General features: G+C 58.2%; 2 protein-coding genes across 3 annotated transcripts; both read left to right on the forward strand.

Moving 5' to 3' along the window:
• The first annotated feature begins 2,412 nt into the window (after positions 1-2,412).
• On the forward strand, positions 2,413-12,712 carry KLC2 (kinesin light chain 2). Of its 2 annotated transcripts, none has more exons than XM_040466045.1 (16): positions 2,413-2,551; positions 3,223-3,498; positions 6,209-6,439; positions 6,572-6,641; positions 7,426-7,648; positions 8,351-8,438; positions 8,536-8,637; positions 8,730-8,903; positions 8,992-9,091; positions 9,788-9,837; positions 9,945-10,012; positions 10,446-10,554; positions 10,657-10,815; positions 10,890-11,014; positions 11,281-11,338; positions 11,711-12,712. In XM_040466045.1, the coding sequence occupies exons 2-16, from the start codon at positions 3,271-3,273 to the stop codon at positions 11,792-11,794; spliced, it is 1,869 nt and encodes a 622-aa protein (XP_040321979.1). In that variant the 5' UTR covers positions 2,413-2,551; positions 3,223-3,270; the 3' UTR covers positions 11,795-12,712. The 2 variants fall into 2 exon arrangements, with proteins under 2 accessions (XP_040321979.1, XP_040321980.1); XM_040466046.1 differs by having other exon boundaries at positions 3,260-3,498.
• Positions 12,713-13,412: 700 nt separating this feature from the next.
• On the forward strand, positions 13,413-20,735 carry RAB1B (RAB1B, member RAS oncogene family). Its single transcript, XM_040466049.1, has 6 exons — positions 13,413-13,532; positions 15,187-15,259; positions 15,515-15,610; positions 15,723-15,818; positions 19,039-19,170; positions 19,266-20,735. The coding sequence occupies exons 1-6, from the start codon at positions 13,519-13,521 to the stop codon at positions 19,458-19,460; spliced, it is 606 nt and encodes a 201-aa protein (XP_040321983.1). The 5' UTR covers positions 13,413-13,518; the 3' UTR covers positions 19,461-20,735.
• Positions 20,736-21,542: the final 807 nt, after the last annotated feature.

Below are 21,542 nucleotides of genomic sequence, written 5' to 3' on the forward strand. Positions count from 1 at the left end.
AAAAAAAAAAAAAAAAAAAAGAGCCTTCTAATAAAGTCCCTGCACAAGAGATTCAGAAACTGAGACTCAATAAAAATGACAAAGGGGCCCTGAGCTCCAGATTCCATTTCCTCCCCAGGAACTTGCTGGCAAGTTGGGAATGCAGTCATGATCTGATGGAGTCTCCCTGCATGGGAGGTTGGATTATCACACCCTAGCCAGCACTCCTCCGGAGAAAAGGCTGAAGTAAGGACTAAGGAAGACAGATCCCAAACACAAAAGACTCCTACCTGCAGGGCCCTGGAAGAACACTGACCAGATGAAACCGACAGGATAAACCAGCTCTGCACTAATGCAAACAGCCTAAAGGATGAGCACCAGACACTGGTCACAGTAGGAGATCCTGGGGAGGAGAGCTGAAGGGCCAAGGACAGTGGTCAGAGAGAAAGAAGTACAGTTCTTGTATGTGCCTTTTGAATTTTGCATCATAGGACTATATTAGCTACCTTTAAAAATCACAGGGAGAAAAAGTAATTGGCAGAGGCACAGGATCTGGGATAACCTGGCTGGATATGACCAGCATGTACACAATCTAGGTTTAGCTGACCAGCTGACCCCAAGCAGATAGTGTGGTGGCTGTCAAAATTAGCCTGACTTGTGACTTCACAGTGGACAGGGGGCACTCTCATTAAGCGGGGGGACCATCCCTCTATGATCTGTGAAGTTCACTCCCTGTCTGGCTCCCTGAGCTCTGGACTGAGCACCACATTCTGAGCAGTGTATGGACTGACACCTAAAATACACCCTGAAAAGAGAAATTAGGATGGAGAAGGGTCAGGAACCTGGGGCAAGGGTGGGGAAAGAGATAGTGTTTGTCAGTCTAGGCAAGGCAAAGATTGGGTGGGGCACCATTGTCATCTCCAAGTATCTCCATCGGCAAAAGAGAAAAGCTGTCCTTCCTGAAGACAGCTTCAGTTTGGTGTCCATGAACACTGCAGGAAGGTGCTTTTGGGGCTAAGGAAAAACTTCCTAGCCTTTAGAGCAGTCTCACAGCAGAATGTAGTGAGCTCCTTGTCCTGGGACATACTTGACCTAGAGGTCAAGTCCTGTAGGACCATCTCTCCATCAGATGGTGCCAAAGGGATTCTTGCATCCACCAGGACACTGAACCTGGTGGACTCTGAGTCTGAGCCCACCCTGACTCAAGGAACACCCAAGTTCCTCAGGTACCAGTGCCAGGCCTTGTTGTGCAGGTTTTGTCCCTCAGGTGGTTATCCTGCTGTCACTCACCAGTGACACTGACCTAGAAGCAGTTGGGGCAGTGCCAGAGTAGCTTCCAATCCAGGGCTGCAGAGCATCTGATCAAAACCTAGGCCTGGAAGGGGTTTGGCAAGGCCAGTAGGTGCACCCTTCCACCCTTTTTAAGAAACCAACATTTACTGAGTGCAGCTATGTGGCTGGTCAGGGGCTACTGTGGGAGTGAACAAGACAGACAGGTCTTGGCCTGTATTCTAGGGAGGAGACAGAAAATCAACAAGAAAAAAATTAGAAGGGATGAATGTTATAGAGAGATGGACTGGAGGGGGCTCTATGGAGGGGACTCTATGGGGGGTTGGGAATCAAAGAAGGCTCTCTGAGGAGGTGACATTTAATCTGAGCCCTGAATGACATCACCTTGTCTTGGGCATCCGGTTGACGAACAGCACTTGTGGTGTTCAACCACAGGGGCATGAGTCTCTGTGTCAGCAGATGCCCAGCTGCTCTTTGCTATCCTTTTCTCCCTTAGTGTCAGAAGCCTTTCCCCCAGAAAGCAGCCCCAAGACACCGCGAATCCCACAGGGACATAGTTCTGAAAGAGTTGGGTGAGGGGCAAAACCAGTCTCTAGAGACAAATGAGCCTGGGGCCATATCCGTGAGATGCAGATAAAAGCAGTGCTCGCTTCATTGGGTCTTTGTGAGCAGTAAATGAGTAAACGCATTTAAAGCATCAAAGCGCCCGACACACAGTAAGCGCTCAGAAAGTGGCAACTACCTCAATAGCCGTCAATAAATGTCAATACATGTCAAAAGTCTCTGGGTCTCTGGACTCAGAGGAGGCTGAGCCTCCCGGCGCCTCCGGTTCTCCCGACGTCCTTTCTGGCTGTGGCACTGCGTGCATTCAGGCTCTACAGGCTCACCATCTCCCGAGCCTCCCCACATCCCTGCGGCCTCGGCCAGGTTTACAGTCGATGAATCCAAGGCCGCGGGGCTGTGGGTGGTGGCAGCTGGAACCAGGTGCCTCGGGGGAGCCCACGCCCCGCCCTCCACACAGGATGGCCCCGCCCCAGTCCCCCTCCTAGCCTGGAGCGGGCCCGGCTTGCACGCTCCTTTAAGGCAGCCTGCGGGAAGAGAAGAGCGTGTTTCGCCCCCTCCGACGCCGCCGAGGTAGAGGCTTCACCTTTAAGGCGGCGCAGGGACTGCTGGGAAGGCCGGCGGGATGGAGGCGGCGGGACCGGCTCACGGCTGCCGGTCCGGGTGAAGCGGGGCGGGAGCCGGAACCTGAGCCGGAGCCCGGCGGGAGCGGGAGGCGCAGGTCTGCGCGGGCCGATCCGGCCGGGAGAGGGGCCTCTGGGTTGGCCTAGGGGTGGGGGCGTCGTGGGTGCGGCCTGTGGGAGAACAGGGCCGGTCTGCTGGGAGGGGGCGCGGTCCTGCGTGGCCGGGGGCGGGAGTTCGACCTTTCCAGGAGGAGGGGTCCTCGGGGCGTTGCGCCGACCTATGGGGAAGGGTCATTGTGGGCGCGGCCCCGGGTGGGGAGACGACGTAGCAGCCGAGATCTCCAGCTCCTTTAGGGGGAGGGTTCCCCCCCCCCCACTCCCCATGATCGGCCTGCCTGTTGGGGAAGGGGCCGCCCGGGCGGTTGGGACTGGATCTCCTGGAGGGACGGGGGTCTCCCATACGGGAGTGAGCCTGCACGATCCCCGTAGGACCGTCCTCCGGTGCTCCCTGTCCTGGCTAAGGGAGTCGCCGGGGCAGTCCCGAGTCTGGGCCGCCTAAACCGGCCTGAGCCCGTGGTCTGGACCGAATCCGGGTCCGGCCTCACCGCATTGCGTCTCCCCGGCCGAGACGACCTGGGCGCGCCCCCTGTAGGCCGAGCGCGGGCACGGTGCGGGCTGTCGGCTGGGGGACCCGGGCACCCTGGGGACCCAGGCGTCCGGGGACTGAAGGTGTTTACCTAATCCGGGGTGGACGGCGGTGTGGCCCCAGGCCCGGCACCCGCCTGCCCGCCTCCTCGCCTTCACAGGCGGCACAGCCATGGCTACGATGGTGCTTCCGCGGGAGGAGAAGCTGAGCCAGGATGAGATCGTGCTGGGCACCAAGGCCGTCATCCAAGGCCTGGAGACCCTGCGCGGGGAGCATCGTGCCCTTCTCGCTCCCTTGGTAGCACATGAAGCTGGCGAGGCAGAGCCCGGCTCACAGGAGCGCTGTGTTCTCCTGCGTCGCTCCCTAGAAGCCATCGAGCTGGGTCTGGGGGAGGCCCAGGTAGGCTGGTCTGGGATGCGAGGTGGGAGGTCAAGGGAGGGATGGAGCCTGACAGAGGAAACCTGGCAGTGTAGGAACAGAATCTGAGCAGGGAACCATGTGGCCTCTGGAGCCCCATGGTAAGATTCCAGTAATATCTGTTGAACAAACAAATGGGCTTTGGAGACCCCAGCTGTGCCTTGCCTCAGGAGAGTCTGATCATCCTTTAGCCCTGACACAGAACCCTGTTCGTGGCTTCTCTGATGGGTAGCAGAGACTGAATGACATAAGAAAACAAAAAGGAAATCCTTAAGAACCGCCCCCGCCCCCATTCATTCTCTTATTTGTTCCTTCACAGGTAAGTTACCAAGTGCCTACTATGTGCGAGGCAATCTGTTATGTGCCAGACAGACAGCCCCAACAAGACAGACGGGTCCACTGGGGAGAGAGTCAGAAACACATATACATTTGTTACATATTGTGATAAGTTCTTCAAAGAAAAGAACAAGGTCTTGGATAGCTTATAAGAAGAGGTGTAATTTGTTGGTCAGGCAAGACTTCTGAGGAAGTGACATTTAAACCACGACCTGGAGGAAGGAATGAACCAGCCTCCAGAAAAGGGAGGAAGGCGAGAGGTTGCGTGTGCAAAGGTCCTGAGGTAGGAAAGCTCTTGTAGTGGGAGAACTGAGAGAAGACCTGTCTAACTAGATCTTCATGGGGAAGGAGAGGGAGAGAAGAGGCCTATGGAGAAGGCAGGGACCAGATCATGCTGCACCTTATTAGTTTGGGTTGTATTCTCAGGAAAGCAGGAAGCCTTTGGAGGGCTTTAGGAGTCAAGAGACACAGTCTGACTTAGATTTTGAAAGGTCCCTTCGGGGCACCTGGCTGGCTCGGTCATTAGAGCATGCGACTTGATCTCAGGTTTGTGGGTTCAAGTCCCGCGTTGGGTATAGAGGTTACTTTTTAAAAAATCTTTAAAAAATAAAAAAAAAATGAGTAAAAATTCCCTTTGGCTGAGGTGTGGAGAATGAACTTTGGTGAGTCAAGGGTGGAGGCAGGTGGCAGGTAGTTAGGAAGGCACTGCTGGAATTCAAATGAGAAACAGTAGCTTGGACTAAGGGGTGGCCACGAGGGAAGCGAGAGGACCAGTTCTAGATGTTCTGGAGGTGGGTCCAGCAGGACCTGGGGATGAAGTAGGGGAGAGGAAGGAGGGCAGAATAACCCAGATTTGTGGTTTGAGCAAGTGAAGGTGATGAGAGAGCCTCGGTTTTGGTCCTCTTAAGTTGGGGCTGCCAGGACGAGGTGCAGATGGAGATATTCACGAGGCACTGGGGTACACAAGGAGTACACGCTTTCTCTGGGGGAAAGAGTCTTGGCCCTTCAAACCTTGGCTGAGACACCGCCTGGCTCTCTGCATCCTGGGCAGGTGGTAACATCTCGGTTTCCTTGTCTTTAAGGATCATGCAATCTGCTGTATATATACTTCCAGGCTGTGAAGGGAATTTTTCAAAAGGCTAGTGGTTGTGAGCACACCTGTCACTTATGCATTTTGCTAATGAATAGAAAGTGCAGGGTGCCAGACAGCTTGGTCCTGTGGCAGGACAGCCTGCTGGTCATTCCCTCCTTGGCCAGGTGGCTGCCAGGTACAGACGTAAACACACAGGGGTCCCCCTCCTGGTGTGCACAGGCACCCACACAGATGGGTAAGAGGGTGGCACGGAGGGGGAGGAAAGTGCCTTCCTTTCCTGGGGCTGCAGAAACGACCCTGGCTGTGAAGGATGGAGAAAGAGTAGATCCTATGCAAGGCTCCCAGGCAGGAAGAGCCTAAATGCTCAGGAAAAGAGTCCTAGAGGTTGGAGAGAGGGGTAAGGACAGAAGCTGAGGCCTCTGGGTCCCCTTCCCCTGTGGTTCCCAGACCATCTGAAGGCTTGGGACATGGACACCTCTCCTCTCTGGGAACTGCAAAAGGGCGAGGGCTTACCTTGGCAGAAGTCAGGATGGGGCCTTTCAGTGGCCCTTCGGCCATTTATCAGAGTTCTTAGGAAAGTGCTAGCCCTGGAGCAGGGGGCAGTGCTATAGCGGCTGTGGCCACAGGGCTTGAGTCCAAGCCCCAGGAGAGACAAAGGAAGAGAAAGGCTAATTCAGAGAAAACGCAACACCCCAACAAGCCGTCTTCATGATAAACCCAGTGAGATGGGAACTGGTTTTTTGTTTTGTTTTGTTTTGTTTAAGTTTATTTACTTATTTTTAACAGAGAGAGAAAGCACGAGTGGGGGAGGGGCAGAGAGAGAGAGAGGAGAGAGCAAGGATCCCAAGCAGGCTCCACACCATCAGTACAGAGCCCGACGTGGGGTTCGAACCCCCGAGCCTCAAGCTCATGAGCTAAACCGAAGTTGGACGCTTAACTGAGCCACCCAGGCACCTCGGGAACTGGATTTTTAATGCAGAGGACTAGCTGGAGGCCCAGGAAATGGCCTGAGATGGACTATCTCAGAGTCCAGCAGAGCCAGCCTGGGAGCCCAGGGCTCCCCACCCCAGAAGGAAGGAACTGGGGGTCTCCAAATCTCCTGGGTTTAGGTCTTGGACGAGGGTCCGTTTGGGGCCTTGCGGGAACACTCCCTTGATGATCAGCCCTGTAGCTCCTCATAGGCAGGGCCAGGCCCCAGTACCCCGGGAGGCCCAGGCTGGGGGTGCACAAGGCTCTAACCCTCATCCTGGCTGGCCGGCACAGGTGATCCTGGCGCTGTCGAGCCACCTGGGGGCCGTGGAGTCGGAAAAACAGAAGCTGCGGGCTCAGGTGCGGCGCCTGGTGCAGGAGAACCAGTGGCTGCGCGAGGAGCTGGCGGGAACACAGCAGAAGCTGCAGCGCAGCGAGCAGGCTGTGGCCCAGCTGGAGGAGGAGAAGCAGCATTTGCTGTTCATGAGCCAGATCCGCAAGCTGGATGAGGACACATCCCCCAGTGTGAGCCCCTACGGCCATCGGGCAGGGGGGCCTGGGAGGGGGAGGGGCAGCGTGGCTGGCTCTGACCCAGCCACTGACACTTGGGCTACGGCGCCCCGCCTTCCCTGACACGCGTTCTGTCCTCCTCCCCAGGAGGAGAAGGGGGACGTCCCCAAAGACTCTCTGGATGACCTGTTCCCCAACGAGGAGGAGCAGAGCCCAGGTGCAGAGGGACAGCTGGTTCTGGGGGCAGGGGGAGGGAGGGCTGTGTAAACTCCTTGTCCTTGGGACCCAGAGGTCACCAGAAACAGGGACCAAAAGGCAACTGTGTTCTTTCCCGCCTCATTTCTGATCATCACATCCCAGCATGTTAGAGTTTTTCTTTTTTTTTTTTTTTTTTTTTTTGAGAGAAACAGAGCATGAGCGGGGGAGGGGCAGAGAGAAGGGGAGACGCAGAATCCGAAGCAGAGTCCATCCAGGCTCTGAGCTGTCAGCTCAAACTCACGAAGCATAAGGTCACAACCTGAGCTGAAATCAAGAGTCGGACCCTCAACACACTGAGCCCCCCAGCATGTTAGAGTTTAAAAGTGCTTTTCTCCCCCTAAGCCTTGAGGAGCAGTTATCACAGTTCAGAGCTTTGGAGCTGCCTAGCCTAGGTTTAAGTGCTGCTCTGCCGCCAGTTGTTCTGGGACCACAGGCTTCTTTCCCTCTCTAAGCCTCTGAGGGTTAACGGAGGATGTGTGCACAGTTTGAGCCCTGGGCCAGCGCTTACAGTGTCAAGTGTCCCTTCTGCAGATGGGAGGCCGAGCCTTGGAGGTTAGGTGGCTTGCTCTAGAACACATAGCTTGAGGCATTGCGGCCCGGATTCTACCCACTCTACAGATGGGGAAACTAAGGCAGAATAGTAAGTGACTAGCCCAGGGCCACATGTCAGGTAGGCCAAAGACATGGCTGGTGTGTGCCAGCTCAACCCAGTTGGTACATCTTATCTGCCCTTGGCCTTGCAGCCCCCGGCCCTGGAGGAGGGGATGTGGCTGCCCAGCACGGGGGCTATGAAATCCCAGCACGGCTCCGCACCCTGCACAACCTGGTGATTCAGTACGCCTCACAGGGCCGCTACGAGGTGGCCGTGCCACTCTGCAAGCAGGCGCTCGAGGACCTGGAGAAGACATCGGGCCACGACCACCCTGATGTTGCCACCATGCTGAACATCCTGGCTTTGGTCTATCGGTGAGGGCTCCTCTGGCCACAGTCGTCCATGGGAGTGCCTGCACACTTTCTGAAAGCTCCAGCCCTGGTCACAAACCCTTAGGCCCTGGTGACGGTCAGGACTCAGCTCCACTGGGCAGTCGGGCAGAGAGAAGGAGCATGTGTCCAGAGGGTGCGGAGTCCACAGGATGCCTAGGCCCCTGTGAACCTGGGCTACAGATGTGAATAAGGCTTAGTCCATTGGAGGAGAAAGACTTGGGCGTAAGTAGGGACCAGGGCAGCACATGAAGACCCTAAGGATACCAGGGAGTCAGCACTGCTTCTCCAGGCATTAAGGCTTAAGTAGGATCTCTGGTGAGAGATGAGTTGCCCAGAACATGAGAGTGTTGGAAACGTTTCCCCTGGCAGAAAGAGGAGTATGAGCAAAGGCCCTGAGGAATAGACAACAAGGTGCCCTGGGCACGAGGCAGTGGGGTGGGGTGGCAGATCTAGGGGAATCTGGCTCACACCCTGGCACTCTATGCCCTGGTGAATTGTGAGTGAACTGTCCAAAGTCTCCCGCCCCAATCTGCTGGCTGAACGGGTCTCCCAAAGCTCTGGGTCATAATCATGCCCACTCACCAGTAAATACAAGAGGAGTGACCACGGAGATCTGAGACCACTAGGGGGAGGGCCTTGGGCTGGAGGACAACCCTTACTTACCATGCTTCTACCTGCACCCAGGGACCAGAACAAGTACAAAGAGGCTGCCCACCTGCTCAACGATGCCCTGGCCATCCGTGAAAAGACACTGGGCAAGGACCACCCGGCTGTGAGTGAGGGCGGGGGTGGGGGGGGGGGTGGGGGGGGAGCCGCCCCTGCCCCAGGCAGCGCCCTGGGTCTTTGACCTCCACTCTCCCACCCACCAGGTGGCTGCGACGTTAAACAACCTAGCAGTTCTGTATGGCAAGCGGGGCAAGTACAAAGAGGCCGAGCCACTGTGCAAACGGGCATTAGAAATCCGGGAGAAGGTGAGAGCAGGCAGGGCTGGGCGGCTCAAGGCTGGCACGTGGGGGCCCAGGCCAGCCTTGAGCCCAGCCACTGGCTCCCACTCCCATCGCAGGTCCTGGGCAAATTTCATCCAGATGTGGCCAAGCAGCTGAGCAACCTGGCCCTGCTGTGCCAGAACCAGGGCAAAGCTGAGGAGGTGGAATACTACTACCGGCGGGCGCTGGAGATCTATGCCACACGCCTCGGGCCTGATGACCCCAACGTGGCCAAAACCAAGAATAACCTGGTACCCGGGGCCACGAGTGGGGTGGGAGGAAGGAAGGAAAAGGCTCGACTCCCTGCATTCTGCTCACCCTCTGGCCGCTTCCCTCCAGGCCTCCTGCTACCTGAAACAGGGCAAATACCAGGACGCAGAGACCCTGTACAAGGAGATCCTCACCCGGGCTCATGAGAAGGAGTTCGGCTCTGTCAATGGTGAGTCTGTGACCACCCCGTGCCCCAGCCCCCACTCACGCAGCACAGGCCCCCTCAACCATCAGCATCCAGGGTAAATACCTCAGCCGGACAGGCCCTCGTGGGGTCCGGCTGGTTCCCAGCCATTTGTGTGCACGTGTGAACACACACACCCAACGCACACGGCCTCCTGGGTCGTGCTGGTACTACACGCAGCTTTTGCATACGCCGTGCCCTGGGCCCAAAGTCTTCTCCCCTCCCCTGCTGGGCAATTCCTGCCCCTCATGAGGCCCCACTCCAAATGTCTCCCCCCCCCCCCCCGGGGAGGCCACCTTCTGGCCCCCCATGGTTGGTCATTTCCTGCCGTGTGATCCCTCAGCCTGGCCTATCATTTAGGCCTAGCACATGTCTCGGGCTGTGGGCTTGAGGTGTTTAAGGATCCGCTGCCCCCAACCCTCAATCGCAAGCCCCACAAGCATAGGCCTGTGCCCTGTCATCTCTTTGCTCCAGAAGAGGGTCAGTAATGTTCTGAGTCTGTTTCTTTGTTCACCCATTCATTCATTCATTCATTCATTCATTCATACATTCATTCATTCAACAAAGCCCAACCCTGATCCTTCCTGGGTACCCCTGACCTCCTCCCCAGACCCCAGTCCTATGTTTCAACCAGGAGAAGCCTATATGGGAGGCTGGTGACAGCCCCCTTTCTCCCCCCAGGGGACAACAAGCCCATCTGGATGCACGCAGAAGAACGGGAGGAGAGCAAGGTAGCTCTATGGGCAGGGCTGGGGTGGCCTGGGGAGGGAGGGTGAGGCTAGGGATGTCTAGAGGGGAGGGACTTGTGCCACCTCTGCTGACCATTCCTTCCCCCTAGGACAAGCGCCGGGACAGCACCCCCTATGGGGAATATGGCAGCTGGTACAAGGCCTGTAAAGTAGACAGGTGAGGACAGTGGGGCAGGGCTGGCAGTAGAGCAGCTGGCAGGGAAACAGCATCCTGAGCGGGGGCCAAGTCCAGGCTCTGGACTCCATCCTGCTCACCCCCAGAACACACACCTCTTCTTTGTCACCTTGGCTTTCAAGAGGCTTTCACGACCTGGGTCACAGGCCGCCTGTCCCAAAAAGGCTTTCTGTGTTGGGTTGGCCGATTATCTTGCTCTTGGGTCTCCCAGCTTTTAGTCCTGGTGGCAGCATCCCACGTAGGGCTGGGGTTGGGGTGATTCCGAGCCAGGAGAGTCTAGCACAAGCACAGGGCTTGACACAGGAGGGGAGAGATCCTGGTTGGCTGGATGGCTCGTCAGGGCCCAATGTGGGCTGGACGGGCCTGGTTCCTGGGGAACATGGAGTTTGAGACTATCCCGCTCTCCCATCCACAGCCCCACAGTCAACACTACCCTGCGCAGCTTGGGGGCCCTGTACCGGCGCCAGGGCAAGCTAGAAGCTGCACACACACTGGAGGACTGCGCCAGCCGAAGCCGCAAGCAGGTGAGGCAACAGGCCCGAGGGGTGTGGGCAGGGACCTGTGTGGCCCTGTGTGTTCCAGTCAGGATTCACGGCTCCATCCGATGTGCCCTGCTTCTCCCTCAGGGCCTGGACCCTGCAAGCCAGACCAGGGTGGTGGAACTGCTGAAAGATAGCAGCGGTGGACGGGGAGACCGCCGTGGCAGCCGGGACGTGACCGGGGGTGCTGGGGCTCGGCCTGAGTCTGAACTCGAGGAGGCAGGGCCTGCAGCCGAATGGAGCGGGGTGAGTCTAGGGTCTTGGGTGGGCCAGGAGGCTGTGTAGTCAGTGTGGCATAGAGACAAACGTCTGCCCCACAGGATGGCAGTGGCTCCTTGCGGCGCAGTGGCTCCTTTGGGAAGCTCCGAGATGCCCTGAGGCGGAGCAGTGAGATGCTGGTGAAGAAGCTGCAGGGTGGTGGCCCGCAGGAGCCTCCTAATCCCAGGTGAGCCTCTGCCCCTGATCGCCCCACTCCCCCCGCTGCCTACCCAGAGTGAGCCTCTCAGGAACCCACCCAATAACCCACCAATCCCAGAGGAGCTTCTGATCCACATGAACTCCCTTGTCTCTCTCAAGCTCCGCCACCCACCAGATCTGCTCCCTTCCCGTGAGCCTCCTTTTCCAGCCCCATCCTGACCCCTTCCCACGTCTCCCCCTCCCCCAGCCCACCCCATTCACTCTGGGCAAATCCAGGCATTCCTTTCCCCTCAGGATGAAGCGGGCTAGTTCTCTCAACTTCCTCAACAAGAGTGTGGAAGAGCCTGTCCAGGTATGGCTGGGTGGGTGTTTGGGCACCGGGTAGCTGAAGCCCAGGCCCCAGGGCCCAAAGGCTGCATGTCCTGTGCACTGGCCAAGCTTGCCAATCACGTCTACTTACCTAGCAACATTTCCAGCTCTGTGCCAGGCCCAGCTTTGGGCTGGACACAGGGAAGACAAATGAGGGAAACCCAGCTCCTGCCTGGGATGGATGTGCACGTGGCCAGGGCCAACACGGTAACCGCTGAGGTGGGCAGGAGTGTCAGAGCACCACGACATGGTCGGGGGCCCAGCTCAGGGCCTATGGCTGATCAGGCCCCTTCTGCCGGGGAAGTACAGACTGGCAGCAGCAGGAAGCTGAGCCCCCTGCCCCTTCTGCCCACAGCCTGGAGGCACAGGTTTCTCTGACAGCCGCACCCTCAGCTCCAGCTCCATGGACCTCTCCCGACGAAGCTCCCTCGTGGGCTAATCCTGAAGGGGCAGCCAGTTGCCAGAGCCTCCACCCGGCACTGTCCCCATCCCCAGCCCTTCGCATGGGCCTGCTGCTTGCCCCACGTGTCTTTCCCAAGGACCCCTGTCTTTTCTGTTCAATCTCAGGGTAACCTCCTCCCTTGTCATCTCAGCCCTAAGCCCTTTGGAGGCAGGGCCTGCCTGCTCCAGCTCTACCCCTTATTTATTCCATCCAGCAGGGCCCCCTCTTCTTTAGGTTCAGGGCCAGCGTGAGGGGGTGGCCAGGGTCTCCAAGGTAGAGACACAGCGGCCCGCCCTCCCCAGGCCCCGGAGACAAGAACACTGAGCACCTGCCGTCCCTTCAGCACTCCTGCCCTCCCCCCTGTCCCCCGCCCCCGGCCGTTGCTTCTGTATATAGAGAAATAAGTTATTGGCCGCGCCCCTCCCCTCAGTCCACGGTACTCCCCGGTTCTCCCCTCACCCTGTCCTCCTCTAGTGGTACCGCCCAGGCCTTAATCACCCCCATTCCGCGCGGTGGTATCTTCCAAGCTCTACATCTTGGGGGGCAGCGCCTCCCCAAAGGATTCCCTGGGCCTTCTCGCGCTCCTCCTCGCCTCTGAGGGGCGCGTTGGGCCCCACCATCGCCCCGTACCCCAGGACGGAGAGCCCTCCCCTTGCCCGTCCTCTCACCGCCGGGCCCTGCCCAGCATCCCGGCCTATGCACTGCCCCTCCCGCCCGGCCCCGCCCAGGCACGGCCTGACCCCGCCCCGGGCACCGCCCGTCGAGCCATCCTGCCACGCCTCATCCCACGCCTGCAGCTTCTCGCGAGGGGCAGTGATGACCCCCTGTGGCAGGAGGGGCTGTCCCTGTTGGGGGTGAGGCGGTCGCTTTCTATTTTCAAATGTTGCTGTAGAAATAAAGACCGTTTGAATCTGAGCCGGGCTTGTTTTGGAGCGGAGGCCGAGGTCTCCTAGCGTCTCTAGATTGGGGGTGAGGGCGGGAGAGGCTGCGAGCGAGCGAGCGAGCGTTTGTGTGTGTCTCACGTCCGGTCCCGTGCAGCCGAAGCCCAGATATTTTGCTCCTATCCCGGATTTGTTAGGGGGCCTCGCAAGTTCAGGGTTTTTTCTAACAACCTTCATCTCTGAGGTTCTAGAGACAGCGGTCTTTGAACTCTTCCCCTTACAAGGCTGTTTCACCTTGAGCGAATTACCGAGAGTCGACTTTTCCATCTATAAAATGTGGGTGACGACACCCTCCCGGGGCTGCATCTGAATTAACAGTACCAGCACACCAAGAACCCCAAATAAATGAACTTCTAATGCTAACAGCTCCGGGAGGTGAGAGGGTAGGGATGACCACCTTTGCCAGGCAGACACGAAACGTGTCAACCCCAGCCCTAAATTGAGCTTTCCTGGTGGGGACACAGTCAGGCTCCTGGGCGCTTTCATCAAGCCCGGGTACGGCTACGGGGAACGAACTACAAGCCCCAGAAGGCATCGCGCGGCGATGATGGGGCGTGAGCTAGGAGACACACAACCTCGGGTTTACGCCTGCGCAGCGGGGGTGATTTGGGAAAAGCAAGGAGACTACAAGTTCCGAGAAGCAACGCAGCAAGACCCAAGTCGGGAATGTTTGCGCCTGCGCGTGGCGGGCGGGGCCTGTGGGGCGGAGCGGCCACCATCTTGGAACGGGAGGCGGAGCAGAGCTGACTGGGAGCGACCGAGCGGGCCACCGCCGCCGCCATGAACCCCGAATAGTGAGTGAGCCCCGCCCGCGCCGTCCGGCGCAGCCTCGATCCCGAGTACGGGGCTGTACGCTTACCGGGGTTGTCCGGCCTGGGTCAGGACTGCGCGGCGCCCCCACATCCGGGTCCCTCTTCCGCTGACCCCCCCCCCCCACATCCGGGTCCTGCCCCTCCCCCCGGGGGCCCCCGGACCCCGGCTCGGCACCCCGAGTTCTTGCACCCGGCGCCCAGACGCTGCGACCCCGAGGGGCACTACTTGGAGTCCCAAGCACCGGCCCCTACCAGGCCTTATCGGTCAGGTGACCCTGCAGCCTCGGTCTCTCCCGGCCTCAGTTTCCCCACCTGCTGCTTGAGAGAGTGGCGGTCTGGGTGCTGACGACTGTCCCGGCGTTTTGGAGCGGGTCCAGACTCGGGCGCCCTTTAGGTCAGACAGTCAGCCTTTCTGTTCTTCCCGTTCTCCCGGAATCCTGTTTCAGGGGCTGGTCAGGCGCGGGAAGCCTCGAGGCACCGCGCTGGGTCGCTCTCTCGTGGGTCCTCCCCTCCGGGACCGCCGCTTTGCCCCTTGCCTGGGTCTAGCCGTCCTGCCGCTCCTGGAGGCCAGTCCCTTCCCGCCCTCTCCTCACCTTTGCGCAGTCCCCCAGCGCCATCGTCACACCCCTTCCCTTCCCCGTCACGCTGCCGGTGAAGTTTAGATGAATGTGGCATTTGTTTCTCCCTTCCAGTGGGATTCTCTGTACCTCAGACTCTCCTCACTTCTTGGTCACTCCCCCTGCGGGTAGGTGGCCCACATCTCTGTCCCGGACTTCTCATTGACAGATTTCCCCCAGTGTCAGTTACCTTCTTCCTCTTCCTCCACTTCCTTTTTCTCCTCCAGATCCAGGCCTCAGATTTCCTTGGGGAAGGGTGAAGCTCTGAGCTGGCTTATCAGGGACACAGAAGGGAACCAGCAGGCTCTCACAGAGACTTTGGAGTCTGAACCTGGTTTCCAGTCTTAAAGTTAACAGCTGTGTAACTGAGGGCAAGTCACACTTCCCTCTTCTGACCTCTGGTTTCCTCATTAGTTGGGAATAACACCGTCCGCTTCACAGGGCTGTTGTGAGGCTTAGACGAGATGATGTGTCTGAAGTGTTCCGCCCAGGGCCAGGCACGCTTAGGAACTCAGTGCGGTTTAACTGCTCCCGTTGCTACTTGTTGACCACCTCTTCTTACCAGGCTCCTTACATAGAGGTTCACTTAAGTTCTAGGCTGGGCCCTAGCTTCCACTTCTGGGGCCTCCCCTGCCAAGCCACGTGGGCCCCAGGGAAGTGTGGGGGATTCCCTAGAGGGTCCCTACTGGCCGCGAGACCATGGAGCCTGTCAGGAGTCAGGATAGGATGTCCAGCTTTTTCCCCTAATGACTGTGATCCTTGGCAAGTCATGTTTCTCTCCGTGCCTCAGTTTCCTTCCCCGTAAGGTGGGAATTTAGACAGTCCTTTGGGCCAGCTGTAATATGGGCGGTGGTCCGCCCTCCCCTGCCCAGGACTTGTGGGAGGATCTTGTGAGCACCTTAATACTCTAAACCAAGGCAAGCCTCACGGCATGGGAGAGTGTCGTAGTTGTGACTGCAGGATGGCGGGGCGGGTGGGCTCTTTGCCTTCCTTCACGTCTTCCCATCCTTTCTTGCCAGTGACTACCTGTTTAAGCTGCTTCTGATTGGTGATTCGGGTGTGGGCAAGTCATGCCTGCTTCTGCGGTTTGCTGTGAGTAAGAAGCCTCCCATACCGTCCATCTGGGGTCCTGGCTGGTGGCAGGAGGGAGAGGGGACAGCCCAGAGCCCAGTAGTTGCAAGACCTTAGACCCCCAGGATGAAAGACACAGGGCTGGCAGGTTGGGGTGCTGAGAGTGGGAGCTTGGCAGTTACAAGCTCAGCTGGGGGCAGAGACCTGGAGGGAGGTTTTCCAGATGGGCCCTGGCCCTGTTCACCCAGGCCATTTCACTGGTCCCCGCTTTTCCAGGATGACACATACACAGAGAGCTACATCAGCACTATCGGGGTGGACTTCAAGATCCGAACCATTGAGCTGGATGGCAAAACCATCAAACTTCAGATCGTGAGTGTTGCTCTTCCCAGTCCCTGGTGCAGGGGCAGCCGCCTTGGGACGGGGTTCTCGGCACGTAGCCCAGAGCTGACCTGTCCTTCCCTTCTCTCCTACTTTCTTTCAGTGGGACACAGCTGGTCAGGAGCGGTTCCGGACCATCACTTCCAGCTACTACCGGGGGGCTCATGGCATCATTGTGGTGTACGATGTCACCGACCAGGTAGGTACTCCTGAGGCCACATTCCCGGCTTTGCCTCCTCAGTTTTGGATCTTTGTTCCCTTTTTTTTTTTTTTTTTCTTTTTTTTCCCCAAAGGTCTTATTTTTTTAAGTAATCTCCACACCCAATTTGGGGGTCAAATTCACAACCCCGAGATCAACAGTCGCATGTTCTGACTGAACCAGTCAGGTGCCCCCGGTCTTTGGTTCTTGTTTCTTTTTACTCTTTCCATCCTCTCTTCGGGATGCTGCCTGGAAAGGAGACTGTACTCGGACTCATTTCACACGGAGGGAAGCAGCCACAGAAGTGCATCCTCCTGAGGCCCTGCTGCAGGGTGTTGCAGAACCAGGCCTCACAACTCTTGGCCGAACTTGCCACCTTATTCTAGAGTCGGGGCACCTGTGTTTTGTAGGGGTTTGGTCAGCTGATCAGCTGCCTTGCTGGGCCCATGGCTTCCTGTGTGAAGATCCTGTGGAGAAGCGATCGGAGGGCTTTAGACAAGGAGGTGGGGGAGCCCTGCACTCGGGGCGCGTTGTGAGCCAAGGTAGAAGCCCAGTGTCTGCTGTGGCAGCATTAGTCATGTGTCACTGGCAGCAGTGGTGGCATTAGAACCTGAAACAGTCCCACCATACCTTACAGTTTTTAGAGAACCTGCCACAGCCTCATGACACTCTAAAGGGGTCTGCATTAGGTTCCCACTTTACAGATGAGGACACGGGTCAGAATGGTGAGGAGACTTGCCTGGGGCCACGCAGTTCATTAAGTGACAGACAGAAAACCTGATTCTGCCGCCTTTGTTCTTTCAACTAAACCTTGTTGCTTAGTGGGGGGCCTGGTCCTGGGCACATGGAGATGCTTATATCAGCCCTGGGCCTGGAGGAGTTCCCGCTCGGAAGGGCAGCTGGGCCCTTGGGCTCACTGGGAACTCATGATGTCTTTTGGACAACAGGCTGTGGGTGAACTGTGCTCTACTCAGACAGAGGTCGCCAAGGACCTCTAGCTGCCAAGTCCCATGACCTCATTTCAGTTCTTGCCCTGATTGACCTTTCATGGCTTTTACCTTCATTCTCTTCCCTCTCCTTGGAAAGTTTACTATCTCCAGCTCTCCTACCTTTTGCTGCATTAGATTCTCTTTTGCGTGAGTTTTTACAGGTTTGCTCTGTACTACCACCTCCTGCCCCCATCCTCATCTTGTGTTTCTTGACTCTCCCTGCATGGGTCTGGCCGCTTTGTGGTTTGGTTCCTGTCTTATGTTCTGTGAGTTCTGTGCAAACGGCGATCACTGTGGGTCTTTTCTTCTGTGTTCTACCTTGCTGGCACTTTGTCCAGTGAACTGAGTGCTGGGGTCCCTGTTTTCTGGCTGAGATACGCTTAGGGAGGTGTTAGGTGACTTGCCCATGGTCTCGTAGCCAGAAAGGGCAAAGCCAGTGTTTGAACCAGCGTTCTTGGCTTCCAAGCCAACCCTTCCCTTCCCCTCGCCAACCTCTCAGCTCCGGATCGTCTTCAGAACTCCGTGTATCCAGCACGGCCCTCGCTGTCCCTCCCCGTGCTATCTCCCACAACCCCATCTTTGTAACAGAGTTCCTGTTGGTCTGACCAGAAAACTCTTCCTTCCCCCAGTTCTCTTCTCTGTCTTCTTTCTCAGGTCCATTCCCTTGTAATAATAGCAGTGATGAGGATAATAGCAGCTCCTGCTAATTAAGCACTTGTCATGAGACAGGCCTGCATTCATTATCTCTTGTTCACAACAGCCCCATCGGGAGATACTGTTTTATAGAAGTGAGGAAGTCGAAGCTCAGAGAGGTCAGGTGACAAATCTGGGGTCTCCCGGTAAATATTTGGCAGAGCTGGGGACTTAACCCAGGATGGTCTTGACTCTGAATCCTGCACTCTTCCTTGCCTCACTCCTTGGCTCAGGGCGCACATTTCTTCCCTAGAATATTCCAGCCACCTCCCAGTTGGTCTCCATCTTCTCACCAGGCTCAGCTGGCCTCTACACTCCTACCTGGACTGTCTTCCCAGAACACAGGTGTGCTTCTGCTGCTCCCTTCCTGAGAAAACTCTCGTGGGCTCCTGCTTGTCCAGAGTCAGCCAAGCTAAGACCTTCCATCTTCTGGCCTGCCTCCTTTCCCCTTCCTTCTGTGCCCAGGGCCTGTAGCCAGCAACCTTCAGCTTCCCCCTGCTCTCCAAAGGCACTGCGCCCCCTCACCCCCCTACCCCATTCCTTGACCTGGTGTGTGTCATCTCCTCCCCTCGCACCTTTCCCATTCCTCCACTTGCTTCCACACAAGGCCAGTTTGTACCTTCGGACGTAGGTCAGCTGCAGTCTCTCTGGGCAGAGGCAGTCCTAGGGCTGCAGCGGCTCCTGCCTTCCATCCCTACGGCGCTCCTCACCCTGTCTTGCCATCGTGTGTGTCCTGCTCTAGTCCCCCACTGTCTCCTGAGTGCCTTAGGGTAGGACCTAGGTATGTGTCCCATCCTTGTCCACAGGGCCCCAGCCTAGGACACGCAGGAGGTGTAAGTTCGAGTCCAGTGGGATAGCCCCCCACGTTCTGATTCCTAAGAGGGGAAAGTGGCTCTGGCTCACGCATGTTCCTGAAAGATCTGTCTTTGTCTGTGAGCCAGGGGTAGGGGGAAGGGAGTGGCCAGCTGTTGGGAAGGCTGGTCTGAGTGAGGAGGCTGTCGGTGCCAGAAGCCGAATGCATGTCTGGCTTTGTTCCCGGGTATGTGTCTCTCTCAATGGGCCAGGGTCTCCTCTGCGAGGACCCTCCGCCTACCATTGGGCTGTAAGACTTCAGACCTTACAGGGATTTTAAGGCCACCATGGGAACTTTGCTAACCTGTTCGCCTCCATTTCCGTCTCCTCTCTGGTCTCTCTTTTGTTATTTGCTCCCTGCGGGTTTTCAGCCTTTTCTGTGTCTCAGGGAGAGACCAACAGCATGAAGCAGAGCTGGCTGGCCCTTAGGCCTGGGCTGTTTTATGCACTGGGGCTGTTAGCAGATAGCTGGTGCCAGGCTTGGCTTTGGGGGTCTCAGACGGAGGGCATCAGAGAGGACACCTAAACCTGGAGGAGAAAGCTGCTTCTGTCTGGTTCCCTGAGCTCTCAGGGCTCCTGCCTCTCTCAGGAGCCCAGGGAAGCCCCCTTTAACAGCCCTGGTTCTCCTGGCCTTGGGTAGGGATGGGAGTTGAGAGCAAAGTAACTTCTGATTCTGGCTCCTCTAGGAATCCTACGCCAATGTGAAGCAGTGGCTACAGGAGATTGACCGCTATGCCAGTGAGAACGTCAATAAGCTCCTGGTGGGCAACAAGAGCGACCTCACCACCAAGAAAGTGGTGGATAACACCACAGCCAAGGTGAGCGGGGCCTGGGTCAGGCCGCCCAGGATGGGCTGGTGTCTGCTGCCTCTCACCCCTCCTTCCCCTCCTCTTCTCTCTTCTCCCCTTGTCAGGAGTTTGCAGACTCTCTGGGCATCCCCTTCCTGGAGACGAGTGCCAAGAACGCTACCAATGTCGAGCAGGCATTCATGACCATGGCTGCTGAGATCAAAAAGCGGATGGGGCCTGGGGCAGCCTCGGGGGGTGAGCGGCCCAACCTCAAGATTGACAGCACCCCCGTGAAGCCGGCTGGTGGTGGCTGTTGCTAGGAGGGGCACATGGGGTGGGACAGGAGGGGGCACCTTCTCCAGATGATGCCCCTGGAGGGGACAGGAGGTGCCTCCCTGTCCTGGGGCATTTGAGTCTGTGGCTTTGGGGTGTCCTGGGCTCCCCATCTCCCTCTGGCCCATCTGCCTGCTGCCCTGAGCCCCGGTTTTGTCAAGGCCCCCAAGGGAGGACACCCAGGACCTTTGGCTGGGGTGGGGATGTGGGCTTGCTCTGCTGCTGCCTCTAGGTAACTTTAAAAGGTACCCCACCACACACCTTTCTTTGGGACGAGGGCTCCTCTGTTCCCCTCCCTTGCCCCCCATGTATGCTGCAGTGGGTTTCTCTCCTTACCCTTTTGCCTCCCCACCCCACCCCACCCCACCCCACCCCCCCTTCCCCAAGAACTGAGAGCCTCCCTGGCCGCTGCAGTCCCTGTCAGCAGTCAGCACCCAGGGCCAGGAATGGGACCAGGGGATCCAGGACCCAGGATCCAGGGCCCTGGGCTGGACCTCAGGAAGGGCATGGGGGGCCACAGGGGCCCAGCAGCCCACCCTTTCCTCCCTGCCTCCCCTCCCCGCCCCTTCCACACTTCACAGCTCGAGCCGTCCAGCTGCAGTGGGGTCTGAGCACATCTAGAGCAGGTGGGCGGGCAGCCATGCTGGGCCTGTGTCTTGAGCCCAGAGGGAGCCTGCTCCTGCCACCCCCTGCCCTGCCAGAGCCAGGCCCATGTGCTGCCTGCCCACCGTGCCCCTTTGTCCCCAAGGCAGGCAGAGGCGGAAGGCCCACCGTGCCAGAGGCCGGGCGCCAGCCTTAACCCTCACTCTGCCAGCACCTCCCTGTCCCTGAGGCAGCACATCTGGCTTATTCTCCCCCTTCTGTTCTTGGAAACCTATGAGGGCAGGTCCTCATACCCTGGTGCTGCTTCTCCTCTGGGGAATGTGGGTGCAAACCCAGGGTTGAGGGCCTCCCCATTCGCGCCCCCCCCCCCCACCGGCATCCTAGCCCCCTGCCCTCTGGCACAGCTTCTTCCTGCAGAAAAACAAACCTTTGGTCTCTACCTGAGAAGCCATGTCCCTTGTGCTGTCTCTCGCCTGTCCCATCTGTGCCCTGCCCTCCAGCTTGTATTTAAGTCCCTGGGGTGCCCCCCACTCCCAGGTTCCCCTCTGGTGTCATGTCAGGCATTTTGCAAGGAAAAGCCACTTGGGGAAAGACAGAAAGGACAAAAAATAAATAAATTTCCACTGGCCCTCCGGTGAGCCGAGGGTTTTTGCAAGGAAGTTGTGGTGGTTGAGTGTGGTCTGTGGCGGGAGCTGTCTTGGGGTGGGGAAATGGAGCTGGGGCCCTGGGCTTGGCTGGCAGTACAGGGGTCCTGGCTTGGGCTGTGTGCCCTGGGGTTGCTATTGAAAGCCCTTGACCCACTTCCTAAAGCCAGGAGGGCTGCCTGCTTTTGCTTCTGTGGTGTGTCCCTACGGGCCCAGCACGGTTCCGGCTGCAAGGGAGGCAGGCGGACGTCGGCGAGTACCTGGTGAGCCGCCGCCAACACCCACACAGGCGCACATCCATCCATGCTGTGAGGTTGGGCCGCAGATGTGCCCCATCATGCCTGGCCCGCATCCCCTTCAGCCCGTCTCCCAGCTTTGCCCTGGATTCAAGCCAGGTGTCCCCCCCCCGCAGTGCCAAGTTCCTCCCACTTAAGACCTCTTAGCCTGGCCTCCCGGCCAAAGTACAAAACACGTATGTGAGGGTAGGGGTGTGTGTGTGTGCTCGTCCGAGTGGACCGAGCTCGTTGTGTGACGCGGGGGGCGGGGGCGGGCACTTGCCAGAGATGTGCGTCCGTGCCTACGTGTCCCTGAGGTTGGGGCGGGGAGGTGGCTCCCGGGCCGGGCTGTGCAAGCGGAGGGGCGCGCGGAGACCCAGCCCCGCCCGAGGCCGCTAGCACGGCGGCCCCGCCCCCGGCTCCGCCCCGCCGGCTTCGCGGGCTGGAGAGCGAGGGAGCCGCGGGCGAGGGATCGCAGGATGAGCGATCGGGGCCCGGGCAGCCGGCAGCGGACGCGCCCCCAGAGCCCACCGGCCCGCGCCCCGCG

This window comes from Herpailurus yagouaroundi, unplaced genomic scaffold, assembly GCF_014898765.1.
Source record: "Herpailurus yagouaroundi ecotype Mexico unplaced genomic scaffold, PumYag 569, whole genome shotgun sequence".
In the NCBI taxonomy this organism is placed as follows: domain Eukaryota; kingdom Metazoa; phylum Chordata; class Mammalia; order Carnivora; family Felidae; genus Herpailurus; species Herpailurus yagouaroundi.